Genomic DNA, 18,715 nt, shown 5'->3' on the forward strand with positions numbered 1-18,715 from the left:
TCAAGCCCCAGCAGAGCCTCACAAGAGTAAATAATGGTCACACTGAAATGATAGTTCCTTAACAGGAATTATACTTTAACAGATTAAACATGAATGCGTTTTGCATTTATTTATAACATAACTATTTTTTTTGTTTCTTTTTGGCTGTAGGATGTAGAAAATATATTTAGTCGAATAATTGATATCCATGAACTTAGTGTGAAACTGTTGGGCCTTATTGAGGACACTGTGGAAATGACAGATGAAGGCAGCCCTCATCCTTTAGTAGGAAGCTGCTTTGAGGATCTGGCTGAGGTAAGGTGTTTAAGAGATATTGTGGGTCTTGGGTGCAAAAATTAAAACATTAGGGACAAGTATTCACATTTCCTAAACTTGGAGTGTTTACATGTAAATTTATGGAAGTGAAAAGCTAAAAATAATTACCTTTAAAAATTGGAAAAGTTGTTGGTGATGGTTTACATTAACCAGTAGGGGGAGACAGACTGTTGGAACACAGCTTCAGTATGGAATGTAAGATTTTCCAGTAATTAGATATAGCTTTATTCATATTAGTAGTTTGCAAAAAAAAAAAAAAAAAACACATTTAAATATGAATGATGGTTACTTTTTTACTATTTTATGCTCTCCCATTCTTTTAGGAGCTGGCTTTTGACCCTTATGAGTCCTATGCTCAGGATATTCTACGACCAGGTTTTCATGATCATTTCCTTGGCCAGCTTTCGAAGCCTGGTGCTGCCCTCTATCTACAGGTATATTTCAAATACGTGCCATCAAAGCTTATTCTTGTTTAATCTTCTAAAATGTTATTCTGCATAAGTAATTGCATTCATTTTGAGTGAGCATAAAGTAATATCTGCATGAAGAATAGGCTGTATTTTAAGTGCAGTTAAAACACACACAGGGTTTAATATTCTACAGAACTTAAAAGGGAATGTAATAATCAAAATTTCCCTCAATGTATCCCCTAATGTGTTTTGTATTTGTAGTGTCACTTTTAACATAAATGTCAGGAGAGCTAGAGGTTAGTAAAGTAAAGTGAAATAGTTAATAAATGGTTTGCAAAGGAAATATATACTTTTTTTTTTTTTTTTTAATAAAAATTAAGTAGAACAAAAATTTGTATGCTCAGCAAAGGAATAGTGGATCCTAATCCTTGTCTAAAATGGTTGGCTCAGTATCATTGGTGGGTAAGTAAAATTTGCTATTTATCTTGAGAAAAGGAACACATTCCTCTTACCTGTCTTGTATGTCACATTCAGTCTATAGGTGAAGGTTTTAAGGAAGCTGTGCAATATGTTTTACCTCGGCTACTTCTTGCTCCTGTTTACTACTGCCTGCACTACTTTGAATTTATTAAGGTAAGTAGTAAAGTACATTTAGTCATAATCTCAAATAGACAAGCACTGTATTTAAAGTGGACCTATCACCCAGACATAAAAAGCTGTATAATAAAAGTCCTTTTCAAATTAAACAAGAAACCCAAATTCGTTTTCATATTAACACATCCAAACCCATTATAAAGGCATTTAAAAATCCCAGCTGTCAATCACATATTGCCTGCCCCACCTCTATGCCTTAGGCATAGAGGTGGGGCTGACTAGTACTTTAACTTTCAATTCAGCTTTCACTTTCCCCCTCCCTTCTAGCCATCTAATTGTGTAGCCAGTGCATGGGCCTGGGTATCTGGCCCCCCATTCTGGCACATACACAAGATTTTGGGGTGTTACAAACCTTGCCTTAATAACATTGCCCACAACATGGCACCTGCCTATTTGCTGCGATTGTGTAATTCCAGGACTGAAGGAAACAAGATTATATTACTTATATAATGTAAGTGAGGTGAAAGAATTTCAAATTATTTCTTAGGGTGACTGGTCCCCTTTAATGTATTGTATTTACTGTAATGTGTTGTATTGTAAAAGGCTTATAGCTCTTAATGTTAAAAAATACAATGCAAAAACATTTCAGCTGTACCACATTAGAGGAGAACTAAACATTAATAGGGATAGAAATGCTGTATTTCATATGCTAAATTTACTGCACAAGCCTGTAGGTTAAGCATCTCTATAAAAGTAATGATCCAGACGTTCAAAGTTGTGCACAAGAGCTTACTATCTTGGATTTTGTTAGTAGTGTCTGTGGCTCTGCATTGCCATGGAAAAGCTAAGCTCAGGGGTCATTACATATTATCAAGCAGAAAATTATGCTTGCATTAAAAGCTACAGAGCTTCAGGGCTCATTATTAAATTCTGATGCAAAATGCGCTGGTGTCGGAAATTACATATAATACAGTTATGAGTGAATTATTAATCAGGCTTGCATTGTAACTTGTATATTATATTTACACACTCACGCATATTGCAAGTCGGTCCCTAAGCTCAGATAACTGTCAGCAGAACAGAGCATGTACACTGAATCAAGAAATTGACAAGCAACTGGGGCATCTTTGGAGACACCGATCTTCCCTGCTAAAGGGCTGTGGTTGCCTTGGGCTGGTACAGAAGCCCAAAACATAATGGGCAGCATTTCTTCCCTACTTCTTTGTTAAGCTTTAGTTCCTATTTAAAGCATTACAGTAATTTTCCAAGCCTCTGAAAAAAATGTCCAGATATAGTTTAATGATATATGGGGATGAATGTGATTTGTAAACTAAAAGTGCTTGAGGTCTTTCTGGAGTTGAAAAAAAATGGTTGTAGCACAGTCAAAAAATAATAAATACATTTTAATTATAGAAAAAGCATACATAAAACCAAAATTAACAAAAAACATGTGTTGGTTACAGATAAATTCAAAATAGAAGTTTACAATATTCATACCATACCAAATGACAAAGTGCATCCTAGTGCCAAATAGTCCCCAGGCTCCTTCCAATGCATTTTATGCCATTGGGTGCTTTATCAGAAGAGGAACAGAGAAACAAACAGGATGTCTTAGACATGCAAACCCTACTATCTGTGACAAGATTTTAGACCTTGTGTAATGTTTAATACATTAAACATAAAAAAGAAAGGAAAAAAAAATACCCATGATAATGTAATACTTGGAAACTAAATTCACCCTCAAAGACATATTGGCATCTTTTTTTTTTTTTTTCCTGTTACTTTTTTCTGGTAAGCTTATTTATTTATTTTGGCGATAACATACTAAGAAAAAAAAAAACGAATTGGTTCCAGGATGCACTTTAGTGATTTTATCAAGACTGCAGGTTTTTCAGGGCCAAATCAGGCTGATCCAATTGTTCGGCCCCCAGGCCAACAATCAGTTCATAACCGTATGTAGGCCTGTCAGGAGAAGACCATATTAATGCACCAATGCACCCATATATTGTCAGGGAGGTTGTGGAAAAGGGCCCATACACAGACAAGCTGCTGACTTGATCTTAGGCTAATGCCAGACGAGGCGTAGGGCGGATATTTTCAGCAAGCGGAAAAGCGCTTGCAGAAAATTCCGCCCTCCGCCTCCTACATGTGCCTGCACCCGAATGAATGAGATACTTTTGCATTATCTCACGTTTTCATGTGTATATCAGCTACATGTGCCTGCATCCGAGCGTATCTCATTCATTTGGGTGCAGGAACATGTAGGAGGAGTAGGACGGAATTTTCAGCAAGCACTTTTCTGCTTGCGGAAAATATCCGCCCTACGCCTCGTCTGGCATTAGCCTAAAGGGCCTTGGGTCTGTAAGTAATCGCTGTTTGTTGGCCATAGTAAACTAAAAGGGTTCATTTCTGATGTCCAAATGCTAAAGTGGTGATTATTTCTCTTATTTTCGCTACATTTATATTATTAGCCCTGGTCCCTTAAAAGAGTAAAGGGACTAATTAATTACGTTTGTTAAAGTAAGATTGTTTTCTACATTGTTAAAATGTGTGCAATGCTCTAAGAAATTCACCCAACTTATTCTTAAATCTCAGCAATTAGAAGAAAAGAGTGAGGATGAGGAAGATAAAGAATGTTTAAAGCAGTCAATAACTGCTCTACTAAACCTTCAGAGCAGCATGGAAAGAATATGTTCCAAGAGCCTTGCTAAGAGGCGACTCAGGTAAATCCATGTTATAGGTAACCATTGGTACAAACTGCAATAATCCAAATGTTTGTGCAAATTCAGAATATTATTCTGACTGCATTATTGTAGACACAGAAATTCAACATTATGTAATAGTAGCACTTGACTGTGGTGTGATGACATCATATGGGTTGCTAAGCATGTATTCTGAGGACTTAACAAATTAGGAGCAAGTTATTTCCTCTGGGACCCCCAGGTTCAAGTTACACCTTTCGTGAGAGCAGGTGGTATTTTGATATGTTAACGATAAGCAAAATAGTGCTATTTTTGTACTGAAATTATTATATATATCTAAATGCAGAGTAAAAATTGTCTAGAAAAAAGTTAATCTAATTCTCAATACTGACTCCATTTAACATTATACAACAAGCTGTAAAGATTTTCTTATGGTATACATAGCTTTGTGTTTCTGTTTAATGGTCACTACTTATTCAGGATCATAATCAGTAAGCAATGCAAAACATTTTTGGGGTGCTCTCTATATTTTTTTTAATGCAACAAATTAAAGTTACCATTTAGTAGTGTTCAGGGAGTTGCAAAACAATGCTGCTTTTTGCTGTTTCTACAGTACAGTGGGACAGTCTGATACATTTCCCCCCTTGTGTCAAGTGATTTTGGAAGCAATTCAAAATGGGAGTGGTTTTTGCCTTTATGTTTTTAAAGGAAGTGACATTAAGGCACACAGTGTGTGTTATTGTTTAAAAACCTCTCATAGTTTGCTCCATTTGCAAGCTGTAACGTAGGACATTCCTGCACAGCCGTCAAGCGTCATTACTGGACACTTCTTTCAGGTTTGATCAATATTGCAAGAATAATGTGAATATTTCCATGCATTGGCTGTCTGTCTGCTATTAAGGCCTTAATTCTTTTCATTAATATTTCTTTAGTAGTTTACAGTGGGGTCAGAGACCTAGCTCTTAAATATGCCTAAGTTTTAGTTTGAGTCATATTAGGGTGGATGTTTACTAACAAATAATTTTTACAGACAAAGAAATACTTTGGTATTTCTTTTATATGGGCAATTTAGATAATTACTGATCTTGATTTGTATATTTTCTAGTAGAACCTGAGAAGTAAAAAGGATGGTAATTTATCTTTCTAGCTGTCCTTTTTTTCCTGCATTCAATAGTCTCCAGAGTATGTTATATTATGTTGTATGTAAATGCAACAATTCTTTCAGGAACTGTTGCTTGAAGATTCCTACTAAATTTTTAACTTACCATCTGTCAGATAGACTTGTAAGGACAAAACACTGCATATTTGTGGTGGCGCAACTTCAGAAAACCGTAGTGATGCATAGGCCTTTCTACCGGCGATCCCTTTGTTGCTGTTGGAAAGGCATTTCAGAGAGATTAGTTGCCTGTGGTAGCAGAGATCTATTGCAGGCAGCTAATCTCTCCACAGGACATTCCCTAACCCGTTATTCTTGCCAGATCCAATATAACAAGCAAAACAGTTGGAACTGTATCATAAAAGCATAATTCAGGGTAAACCTTATTTATTTTTGTCATCAAGCAGCCACATATGATAATCCTTTTTTGTCTTTTCTTTTTTTCATACAGTGAATCTGCATGTCGATTTTATAGTCAGCAAATGAAGGGGAAACAACTAGCTATTAAGAAAATGAATGAAATTCAAAAGAACATTGATGGATGGGAGGGAAAAGACATTGGGCAGTGCTGTAACGAATTCATCATGGAGGGAGCCTTAACACGTGTTGGGGCTAAACACGAAAGACACATATTCCTATTTGATGGTTTGATGATCTGTTGCAAGTCAAATCATGGACAGCCAAGACTGCCAGGTGCTAGTAATGCAGAGTATCGATTGAAAGAGAAGTTCTTTATGCGAAAGGTACAAATCAACGACAAGGATGACACTAACGAGTACAGACATGCTTTTGAGATTATCTTAAAAGACGAGAACAGTGTTATTTTTGCTGCAAAGTCAGCAGAGGAAAAAAATAACTGGATGGCTGCCTTAATATCCCTGCAGTACCGAAGTACTTTAGAAAGAATGTTGGATGTAACTATGTCACAAGAAGAGAAAGAGGAACAAATGAGGCTCCCTAGTCCTAAGCTTTACAGGTTTACTGAACCCGATTCTGAGGAGAATATTGTATTTGAGGAAAATGTGCAGCCCAAATCTGGGATACCCATCATCAAAGCTGGGACTGTAGTAAAACTCATTGAACGACTAACTTATCACATGTATGCAGGTAGGCACCAATGCTATTTCTGCTGATCGTCTGACACCCAAAAGGGAAATACAAATCTGCTCTTAACATTGTTTTCTGTATTATGTATCAATTTTTCTGCTAAAATTATGTATGCTGATTTTAGTAGTTTGCTGTAAAGGACAAGGAGAGGTAAAAACCAAGTAAGTGTTATCAGAAAGGTCTATGTAAATACAGCTATACGCACTTACAGTAATGTTGAGTCCTCTATCAAAGGAAACACAGGATAACTTGTCTCCTTTTTTGTAAACTTGTTTTTAGGGTATCTGTCTGGGACCTAGGGTTTTCTAGATTAATGGGGTGATCTTTATACTTTAAGTTTAAATATTAAATAAGCCCAATAAAACTAATTATATCTTAGTTGGGTTCAAGTACAAAGAAGTGATTTGTTACTAATGAGAAAAAGAAAATGAGCATTATTTGATTAAAATGGAGTCTATGGGAGATAGCCTTGCCATTATTCTGAGCTTTCTGGAAAATGGGTTTCCAGATATATGATCCCATTCCTGTATATATAATTTTTTTCCTGTGTGTATATACACGAAAAAATATTCTGAAATTTGGAATTCGTATGATTTTTAACCATGTCCTGACACTTCCTTGCAGGTTGACAGAGCACACAGAGGCTAGAACCTGGTCACACAAGCAGAAACATGCACTGCAATAGTTTATACTTAGTATTCCAGATCATAACACAGGTTCATAACACAGCAATAGTTTTACAAGATTACTTGGGCCTGTACATCTACATAAGATATTTAGACTTAAAGACCTACTGTCATAGGAACATGTTTTTTCAGTTAATAGAGCTTCTCCAGCAAACTCCTGCATTGAAATCGATGTTTCAAAACCGCAAACTTATTTTTTGTTATATTTAATTTTGAAATTTCACATGGGCTTAGACGTATTCCTCTCAGTGTGCTACAACCGAGTGACCTGTGGTTTGATAAACTTCAGTCACATTTTACTGCTGCACTGCAAGTTGGAGTAATATCACCGCCTCCCAGCAGCCGATCAGCAGAACAATGGCAAGTGACCAAGATAGCAGCTCTCAGTAGATATCAGAATAGCACTCAATAGAAAATCCAAGTCTGGCTTGGGACTCCTCCACTTACATGGGAGTAGGAGAAACAATAACCTGAAAGCAGTTCTAATGTGTAGTGCTGCATCTTTCAGTCACAATGCACTGAGATGGCGCCTACACGCCAATATTACAACTAAAAATATAATTTGTTTGCTTCAAGAATAAAATTTTAGTTGGTAGAGCAAATTATTTGCTATGTAAACTGTGTAATTTAGAAATAAAAAGTACACCATAAAAATCATAACAGAATCTCTTTGAAAAAATTCTATGATTTTCATTACTAAAATACTAGTCTGCTGACAAATGCTTTTTTGATTAACTGATATGCCGTTGGAATGGTAGTCAGATTTATTGAACAGTGTTCCCTAAAGCAGTTTTATGCAAAGTTCTTATATAGAATTATCAACCTTTTACATTGTCATTGGTTTTGACAAGTTCATTATGTAAATCGGCATTTGTTGATAAGATATTTGTAACCGTGCTGGACCTTGTCATACCTAGTCCTTAAAAAGCAATATTTAGTAAGTGAAAGCCTTAACTGTACTTTGAAAGGATCCCAGAAGGCTTGGGGGACTTCATCTAATTCTTCCACTTCTTAATCTTCTTTTTCTTCTTATTCTTAGCACTTCCCATTTTCTAAATGCTACAGTTTTAGGGGTACAACACCCAGACTCTCACACTTCTTTGCCCTATAGCGGAGCAGGTTGCTTGTGCTTTTCTAAGCGACCCCCCCCCCCGGCCTGTTTGTGGCGCCGCCCCCAATTTTTCCATTGACTTTGACAGGGAAGATTTTTCAAACTGCTGCCACTCTTACAGCTTTGAAGTCACAGTTCAGGGTTAGAAATAATGGTCTGAGCCACCAACAGCCAATCACATTTCTTAATTGATTTCAGTGGGGAAATTTTAACTACTGCCATTCTTACACGTTTAATGCCAATGTCCCCAAGCTTTTCACAGTTGGTCACTGTGGGACTAAGGGTAAAGGTTATAAAAAGTGGCCGGAGCCACCAACAGCCAATCCATTTCCACCCATTAAATTTTATTGGTTTATATTTAAACTGTTGCCATTATATTTAAGTTGTTGTTAAACTTTGCAAAGTTAGTCACTGGGTATTTGCGGTTCAAAGTTATAAATAGTGGGCGAGCCACCATTTCACCTATTTTCTTTCAATGGTGAAAAGCTGTCAGACACACAATTTTTAAGCCCGAGTCCCTAAACTTTGCAAAGTTGGTCACTGGGGGACTGCAGTTCAAAAATAGGAAAAGTGGGTTGGGCCACTACCAGCCAATCAGATTTCATCCATTGAATTTCATTGGCTTAAATATAATAAAAGGCTGTTATTCTCACACTATTTATGCCTGGGTGTCCAAACTTTGCACAGTTTGTTACTGGGTGACTTTGAGTCAAGGTTAGAAAAAATGGGCACATCCACCAATTGCCAATCAGAAGTCATTCATTGACTTTCAGTGGGAAAATTTAAATTGCTGCCATTCAGACACTATTAAAACGAGGGTCCACAAACTTTGCACAGTGGTTTTTACTATATAATTATGATCCAAGGTTAGAAAAACTGGGAGAACCAACAACAGCCAGATTTCATTCAATGAAGTTTGTTCTCAAACTTCCCTTTCTAGTTGTGTTTGTTAGTGATTTTGTAACATGACAAAATTTAATGGCCAGTATCCAATACCAACATGTGGATTCCCGTATTTCTTTGCTGATTTGTTTTCTTGGCACTGTGCAGAAAACTGACGATAACGGAAGAAGAAGAAAATAAAGCTTCACTGTGGTTGCTTTATAATTAGAAGTCAAAATGCAGCATTGCACTCTCTCTAATGAGCATAGTCTGCAGCTATAGTGACAGGAAATGACCTGTCTGCTATCTTGTCCTCCATAATTAATTGCACTCCCAGGAACAACTCATTGGGGTCTTCACTCGCTGCACTATTGTTCCTTGCACTAAAAGCAGTCCTATTTTTGGTTCTTCTCTATTTGTTGCAAAAATAGTAGTTGTGCGTCATCATGATGTCTGCTTCCTTTCTTAAGGAATTTGTGAGCAATTGTTTAAAGCTAATTGTAGGTCGCCCCATTGTTGTTGTGGTCTAAAAATTGCCTCACTGAAAGGGTGAAAGAACTGAATAGATATGTGCTATTAAAATTTAAGGGAGGCATATTTGCTTTAAAGAGAATTAAATTAAAGACAGTATTATAATAAAATTATTAAGTGCCTTAAATATTTTATTTATTGCAAACTTTAACAGGCAAATGCCGGATGAGCATTACTGAGTGTGCAAGTTTCCTTTTGTGGCATTCAACTAGCATATTTTTTATTGTCACTATAGCATATAGGCAGCAGATTTGTGCTTATTGCTAGCCATACCTGCTGAGGGGTTACTTTGGCTTGATTTACTCTGAATGGATTTTGCAGGGCTGGAACTAGGGGTAGGCAGAAGAGGCACCTGCCTAGGGCACAATGATGGGGGGGGGGCTACCCCTAATCGGCAATGTCTTGCCCCCTGCCACCGCTTTACACCCTATACGCTTCCCTAAGAACATAATCGCACATATGCAGGAGGAGGCAAAGTAGCTGGCTGGTTTGCCTAGGGCACCCGGTTGGCTTGTGCCACCCCTGGGATTTTGTTTAGGAAAGCTTTTGGTACAGGTATAGGACCCATTATCCAGAATGCTCGGGACCAAGGGTATTCTGGATAAGGGGTCTTTCCGTAATTTGGATCTCAAAACCTTAAGTCTACTAAAAAATCAATAAAACATTAATTAAACCCAATAGGATTGTTTTGCATCCAATAAGGATTATTTATATCTTAATTGGGATCCATTACAAGGTACGGTTTTATTTCTACATAGAAAAAGGAAATCAGTTTTAAAATTCTGAATTATTTGCTTATAATGGAGTCAATGGGAGGCAGGCTTTCCGTAATTCGGAGCTTTCTGGATAAGGGGTCCGATACCTGTATAACAAATTGACTGAGGCATATTAATTTGCCTCCCAGACCATGCACATGCGCACTCACTCTCACAATGTGTGTATGGACTGTTAGGAGTTGTTGAGAGTTACTAATGTAACAATTAATATAATTCCATGAAACTTGCCATTGTTTTTCTTAAAGGGGGAAGTCAAAATATAAGCTCAGTGTTTATATAAAGCTTAGGAAAGCACTATAAGAGAGATTCTTAAAGCTAAAAAACAGATGGCAAAGCAGTTAAAACAACTAAATGGAGCTCTGTATTTCTCAGTGTTTCCAGCCGAATGAGGAGTGGGTACGTTTTACTCTCTGCATGTGTTTTACTTCCTTGTCTTGTCTTCCTTGCCTGACATGCTCTTATCAGCAAGTGACCAGAATGAAGCTCCAGTAAACAAAGTCCTGTGCTTTCTTTCAAGTCTGGTATAGGACAGTCCCTGCTTTTGATTTTAATTTCAAGTCTGGTGCAGAGCAGTCCCCTGCTTTTCTTTTGGCTATGTAGATTTATAGCTGTAAGCAGATCTGATGCTGGGATTAGGATTAAGATTTAAACTATAAAGGCTTCTAATCAAAAACTGTAGATAATTTTTAATGAGTTTATATTGCAAATTTATGTCATTTTGGCTAAATAACGCACGCATTTTTTGGCTTTACATTATCTTTAAAAAGACAGTATACACCTTTTTCAAGAAAATTTCAGCGAATAAAACGTCAACTGAATATACGTTTTATGCATTGTTTTACTTAAGAAAGATTTATGTCTTTATTCAAACAACACCAGGACACGAGCCAAAGTGCAAGAAACAGGCACAAGCCAGAATGTATTGTGTTCATGTTAAAGGGGTCATTCACATTTATATTCTGAGACAGTTTTGCAGTTGGTCTTCATTTTGTATTTTTTTATGGTTTTTCAGGTAAGTTCTTTTTCAGCAGCTATCTGGTTGCTAGGATCTTGTTTACATTAGCAACCAGGCAGTGGTTTAAATGAGAGACTGGATTATGAATAGGAGAGGGCTGAATAAGCTGAAAGCTCTAAAGATGTGAAAGTAGGAAGTAAAAATTTTAAAACTATAAAAAATAAGTAATTGAAGACCAAATGCAAAGTTCATAGAAAGAGGACATTTTATAACTTACCAACATGAGATACTAAAAGTTAACATTAAGGTGAGCCACCCCTTTGAACAAAGGTTTATGTAGGTGCATGCCATTTTAAATTCACTGGGTCTCAAATTAAAAAAAAAATAAATCCAATTTATATTACATGATGATGGTTTATTCATATTAGTATTCATTTTTAGACATTACTGTCTAGAGAAAATATATTCTGCTACTGGAGCTTGATAATGATATTTGGGCTTTTTTTTTTTTTTGAGGAAAATGCAAAAATCAGACACAATACCATGTTTTCCCCCTACCCCAAAAGTGCACATTGCTCATTTGTATGCTTTGTGTCCTCTACTGTCAAGTGAAAAATCTTTGCAACCAATTCCATAGGCTCATAGATTTTCTCTTTATATTGAATGAATGCATGCAGGTGCAAATTACCATGCCGTACAGTAAGTGGAGGCCCCTTACTCATTGTAGTTGATGACTTCATTCATGTTTTGTTTTTTTTATACTTTTTTTTCAGAAACGTACTTATTTTTCTGAAGTGTATATTAACTACAGTGTAAAAAAAACCCACAATTCCAAAAAATATCTATAAATGCCTGGGTGCCAAGTGTAGATATCGAGATATAATAATCACACTTTCTTCATTGTGTCATTCTCTCTCTCTCTCTTATACATAAACCTAAAAACCAAGACCAGTTTGCAAAGCCACTACTTATCACACACTGCATCATACTAACATTTATTTAATTTAAATGTGAAATCTCCCTCTTAAATACTGAATTATGTATTAGATGGAGAAACCGATTTTTATGCTCTTATACCAGTTATCATTGCTGTTTCAGTTTATTACCCAGGGCTTTGGAAAGTTACTAAATTGTAGGCTTTTGGACACTGATGCTGTGTACAACCATATTCAATTCCTATTTTTCTTTAGTTTCTGTATTCTAATTTTTTAATTTCATGGGATCTAAAGAATAAAAAAAAATCAAAAAAGCAGCATCAGAAAATCTTCTACTGCATCCCATGAATTCTAAGATATCCCAAGTCTTCTTCTATTGAGATCATCATTTCTGTGTAGTGCTCTGACACTAAGCATATTATGCAAGATGTTTTCAGATATTTGTACTTAAATAAGCTATGTTTTTTTTTTTTTTTTCAGATCCCAACTTTGTTCGAACATTTCTGACAACATATAGATCTTTTTGCAAACCCCAAGAACTTTTAAGCCTTCTTATAGAAAGGTAGGTATCTGTTAAACAGAGAGTTTCTATTTTGGGGGGGATGTTTTCAATAACACATACCCTTTTTCAGTCTCTGCTGTCCAGTAAAAATAAGGTGTGTGCCATACTCTGCATGCCCTATGCTGCTGTGTGTGCCATACTCTGCATGCCCTATGCTGCTGTGTGTGCCATACTCAGCCTGCCCTATGCTGCCTGTGTGTGCCATACTCTGCCTGCCTTATGCTGTCTGTGTGTGCCATACTCTGCCTGCCCTACCCCACCTGTGTGTGCCATACTTTGCCTGCCCTACCCCACCTGTGTGTGCCATACTTTGCCTGCCCTACCCCACCTGTGTGTGTCATACTCTCCCTGCCGTACCCCGCCTGCCCTATGCTGCCTCTGTGTGCCATACTCTGCCTGCCCTATGCTGCCAGTGTGTGCCATACTCTGCCTGCTTTACCCTGCCTGTGTGTGCCATACTCTACCTGTTCTACCCTGCCTGTGTGTGCCATACTCTGCCTGCCCTACCCTGTCTGTGTGTGCCATTCAGATAGTATAGGGCAGGTTGTACACACAGTGACACAATGCAGGCACTGCTCTTACATTCTGAGATGTGAACACTGCAGGGGTGTACAATGCAGAAAAGTAAAAGGTGTGAACAACACAGGGGATTACATTTTTAAACAATACAGGGGGATTACAGCCTGAATCTGAGGTGTGAGCAATGCAGTTGCCAGTTAATCTCAATACTCATACCATTTAAAATTTACACAAAGGTAAGCCATCAAATCAGTCAGACAGCTGGGGGGCCACACAGAGGGGGGTCGCAGGCCACCAGTTGGACAGCACTGGTCTAGAGCAGGGGTCTCCAACCTTTTTTGCGCCACTGACCGGTTACTGTGCGGGTGCAGCACAAATTGCAGGGGCGGATGTGTGTTCAATCGCGTCTCTATGTGCGGCACGTTCATTTTACGTCTTCAGTTGCGCGGCGTGTTCGTTTTACGTCCTGAATTGGTTGGCACTTGCTGCTCTGGGGAACGCCGGCAGCCCAATCACATACAGTCCACGGCCCAGGACCGGTCCGCGGCCCGGCGGTTGGGGACCCCTGGTCTAGAGCATCAGTGACCCTACCTGTCTATACACTTTCTATTTACTTCCTGTATTTAGTTAACTCTCAGTTTGCTGACTGTTTAGCCAAGAAGATTCTATTAGGAGTCGAAAAATGCAAGTATCTTAGATACCACTAAAAATAGAAAATAAATGTAATTTTTTTGCCACCAGTACTGGGATCAAATATAAGGTACTGTTTTATTTTTACAGAGAGAAGGAAATCATTTAAAAATTATTTTGCTTAAGATGGAGTCAGTGGGAGATGCACTTCCCTTAATTCAGAGCTTTCTGGATAGCTTTCTGGATAATGGATTTCTGGATAATACCTGTATAAATATCTGCTTCATTCAAATACATTTCATTGGCCTTGTGAATCAATACGTTTGTGAGGCCAAAGCAGTTAACTTTTTAGGAATATAAATAAAACAAGCTGTTTAGAAAAATTTGAATTTCAGTGCATGTTAACACTAAATGATTCCCTTTTCTTCTTTATTCTTGACTGGTTTATTCTAGGTTTGAGATTCCAGATCCTGAACCAAGTGAAGCTGACCGGATAGCTATGGAGAATGGTGATCAGCCACTTAGCGCAGAGCTGAAAAGATTTAGAAAGGAATATGTACAGCCTGTACAGCTGCGGTACGCTTAACAAACAATAGACTGTGATATTTGGGCAATACTAACTGTTAGCAGTATAAAAATGGCACTCCCTTTAGCTGTTCTCCTTCCTGTGTCCCCTGCTCTCCCAGCCACTCACGCAGAGTACGTGATAGAGCAGCTGGAAAGAGGGTCTTCTCACAGCTTCCTCTATAATGGCTATAGATACCAGTACTCAGTTAGTGATGAGTGTATCTCTTCTGTCTCGCTTCCCCAAAATATACGCAAAATGACCCGTTGAAGTCATTGGGTGTTTTTTCAAGGAAACTCACAACTATTTTTACCACGCTACTGTGGGTGTTTTTTTCACAGCAACACCAGGCACACAATTTCGCTCATCACTACTCCGTTATAAAATGTCATGAATCCAATTTAGAATTAGAAAAGAAACAAAATAGAAAAAAAATGATTTCTTTTTGTACAACCATGAAAAAATGTCTATAGGGCTTGTTTTGACAAGCACAATTTATTTGTAGATTTCTCTAATATTGTATGTGGTAGGGGTTCCAGCCGCTTGTACCCCAAAGTTGGGGTACAACTTACAGAAATTACGTTTGTAAAGCAAGGCTTTTTTTTTTTTCCTTTTTTAAAATAAATTTAATCTATATGCAGAAAAAAAATATATGCATCTTATGTATCTACCAATGATACAAAATAACCTAACTTGTATTTTCATGTATTCTTTTTAAACACAGTGTTCTAAATGTTTGTCGACATTGGGTAGAACATCATTTTTATGACTTTGAACGAGATTCAGATCTTTTAATCCGACTAGAAGAATTCATTGGAACAGTTAGAGGTAAAACAGGAGTTTTAATATTCAGATGGGATTGTTAGAAAATTTGGCTAGTTTATTGGCATTACTGGTCACTCTGCCTTAACCACTTGCTGATGTTGCCTCTGTTGCATTCCTCACTTGTATTTCAGGTTTAAGACTGGAATTTTGGCTCAGGAGCAGCCCTGATTAGCACAAATGTAAATGAATATGACAACCAGAGCATATCCTATTTCCCCATGTATGGGTCTCTTTGTTCATAGTTCATAGCGACATGCATGGTAAAGTTGTGCATTATCCAAATGACAGGACATTGGACCAGTTGGTATTCAATAGCTGCATGATACAGTTATTGAATACATGACCTGACATAATTATAACACTAGAAGAGATGGTATTAGTAATTGTGCAGAAATGTAGTAGGCACCATAGACCCCACTTCCCAAAATATTCAAAAAGCTTGTAAAGGTATTGAATCTATTATCCAGAAAGTCCCAAAACTACCAACAGTGCAATTTTTCAATAGTCTTCTGTTTAAACAATTCTTTGTGTTTTTTGAATGATTTGTTTTTTCTGTCCTTATTACTTACCTTCGGCTACTGAGTAACTTCAAAGTACCATGTGTGTGCCCTTGGTTTGTTTGTGTGCTCTGTGAATCGTATGATTCCAGGGGGGTGGCCCTTAGTACATAACTTGCAATTTTCTATTTAGGATTACCCAATGGCAAAAAGTAATTAAAATGTGGTTAATTTAAATGCAGTGGGTTTTACATATGAGCTGTTTTATGTGATATATTTTATAGAGACCTACTTTGTTTGGGTGTATAGTTTTCCTTTAAAGGGGATCTTTCATTAATCAGGTGTCTTTTTTTGCAGGCAAAGCAATGAAAAAATGGGTAGAATCAATAACTAAAATAATTAATCGAAAGAAGCAGGTGCAAGCTAATGGACCGAGCCACAGTATAACCTTTGAAAGTTTACCACCTGCCGTAGAATGGCACATTAGCAGGAGTGGTCAAATAGAAACCTTTGACTTGCTTACTTTGCATCCAATAGAGATTGCTCGGCAGTTGACTTTGTTGGAGTCAGACCTTTACAGGTATACTTTAATAATCTAATCACATTTTTGTAATGGAACACGGTTTAAAATAAATGTTTACTGCCTATGGAAGAAGACGAAGCATGTACTAAAACATTACAAAGTCTGTATGTTTTTTTTTTTTTTAATATTTTTATTTTTTCAAATTTTCAAAGCATATAAAAGCATTGTTTGTTACATATATAGTTGCATCAGTATTTATATAATGAAAAAAAAAATCGCGATGTCTATCTTGTATTTCCCATTTTTATACAAACTAATAGTTTCTGACGGGGCCTTGCCCCTTTAACTTATTTCCCACGTTATTATCACTTTTGTTAAACATTCTAGACTGTAATAAGATTCCTTATCGTTTACAGTTTGATTTAACACTAATAACAACAATAACTATAAAACTTAGGTATGGGGGTACAATATTCCGGAAAAGTTTGATCTCTCTTTCAACCTTAGTCGCTATTGCCTTACTCATAATGTAAGGAGGTGCATGGGTAGTGTATCATGATAAGTCTGTATGTTTTTTTAACATTATGATCTAAATGAGAAATGTTGAAGTTGGAGGATATTTTTGTCCTATTCTGCAGGCCTTCATCCAGTAACAAAAATATAGTCTAGTTGTTGGATTTCAAATAACCTAGCAACCAAAATATAAAAAAAATTCAAAACTGACATGGGGAACAACATGGAAATTAGAAAACAATTATGGGGAAAACCCATGTGGCAAGATGTTTGGCACTCCTAAGTGCCACACCCATTTTACCAAAACATAACCTAGGCGTGCCAGTGTAATTACCACAGAAAATGGATAATGAGTATATTACCCCTGACATGCCAATGTAATCCCTAAGTAAAATGGATAGTGGGCATATTAACCCTAACATTAATACAGAAAATGTTATACTCGGCATATGAAGCCAGTATTATTGCCACAGAAAATGGATAACATGTTAACCCCAGCTGTGCCAGTATAATCACTGTAGGAATGGCCAATGAGACCTCCATTAATCCCAGACAAACATGTAAGACCACTAAAAAATGACCAATAAGCACTTCATTAATAGAGCTGTCAACTTAAAAGCATTTGAATTTGTGAGAACTGTGCAAAATTTTCATACCTGGAAGTGACATCACTGCACATGCGCACAAGTGTTTCTGAAGCCACTGACTGCTCGCCACATGTGCTCACATAGCTCAGCTGACATCGCTGAATGGCTCTGATTTTTGGCCTCAGGAAGTAGAAATCTAGGGGGATTCAGGATAGTGATGGAAGACCAGGGGAGGGAGTGAAAAATTTGGTAAACTGCCGGGGAAATTGGGGAAGTTGACAGGTCTGCATTAACTTTACACATGCCAGAAAGATCACTGGAAAATGGCCAATAAGCACTCCATTAACTCTGCACATGCCAGTAAGATCACTGAAAAATAGGCAATGAGCACTCCATTAACTGCAGACATGCCAGTGAGATCAGAGAATAGATTGAAAGCATTACCTACACTTGCACAAAGAGAATATCAGTAGCAAAGTTTTCTTCTTTCTTTGTGCTCCAGTCCCATGCTGCTTGGTGTGCTCTCTCTCCCTCTCCCTCTCCCTGGCCATGCACTCCACAGTGAAACATACCTTGGATTTTCTCTAAAGAGACAACAGAAGAGTCAACCCCCTCATTAAGTTTTTGTTTAAAGAGAGAGAGTACATTTATGCACAGGATACTGTAATAATCTTAAGTCTAATGCAACATGTTGTTTTCACCACCGGTAAAAAAAGAGCCCAAAAACTAGCCAATATTTCCCATTAGTAGGGATGTGCACATATAGGGGATTTCAGGCCAAAAATTCACAATTGTGCATTTGTACACAAATACCTACCCTACACTGTGTATCAATGGAGGGTTTTATCTGCTTGTAGGGAATGCACAGCATGTGCTGTTAGCCTTAAGCTTATGCCATATTCTCCCATATTCTAGGTGGACCAAGATGGAATTTAAACTATTGATCTGTTTCTTTAATACTTTCCATAACAATAAAACCACAATATATGTTTAAAACTGACTGACTGATTTTTTTTCATTTTTTGGATGCTGTTTTAGGGCTGTGCAGTCATCAGAGCTTGTTGGAAGTGTATGGACTAAGGAAGACAAAGAAACCAACTCCCCCAATCTCCTTAAGATGATCAGACACACAACTAATCTCACCCTCTGGTTTGAAAAGTGAGTTTATTTGAAATGTAACTTGTTCTCATTCTCTGCAGGATTTATGAGCAAAGTAAAGGGATGTCTTCTTTTACTCCTCAATAAACCTAACAAGGAATTATATTTATTTTCTATGTGTGTAAAATTACCCTGCAAGATATAGGAACTCTTTTTCATTCTGTAAAGAGTGTAGT

General features: G+C 37.3%; 1 protein-coding gene across 1 annotated transcript in view; it reads left to right on the forward strand.

The window, feature by feature from the left end:
- Nucleotides 1-18,715, forward strand: part of sos1 (SOS Ras/Rac guanine nucleotide exchange factor 1) — a 56,743-nt gene that overhangs the window by 25,212 nt on the left and 12,816 nt on the right. Inside the window, exons 6-15 of the mRNA XM_002933875.5 lie at nt 151-294; nt 639-749; nt 1,260-1,358; nt 3,915-4,042; nt 5,629-6,284; nt 12,641-12,722; nt 14,325-14,447; nt 15,161-15,264; nt 16,116-16,338; nt 18,420-18,539. Of these exons, the coding sequence (XP_002933921.2) occupies nt 151-294; nt 639-749; nt 1,260-1,358; nt 3,915-4,042; nt 5,629-6,284; nt 12,641-12,722; nt 14,325-14,447; nt 15,161-15,264; nt 16,116-16,338; nt 18,420-18,539 (1,790 nt within the window). The remainder of the gene's footprint in view (nt 1-150; nt 295-638; nt 750-1,259; nt 1,359-3,914; nt 4,043-5,628; nt 6,285-12,640; nt 12,723-14,324; nt 14,448-15,160; nt 15,265-16,115; nt 16,339-18,419; nt 18,540-18,715) is intronic.

This window comes from Xenopus tropicalis, chromosome 5, assembly GCF_000004195.4.
Source record: "Xenopus tropicalis strain Nigerian chromosome 5, UCB_Xtro_10.0, whole genome shotgun sequence".
Lineage (NCBI taxonomy): Eukaryota > Metazoa > Chordata > Amphibia > Anura > Pipidae > Xenopus > Xenopus tropicalis.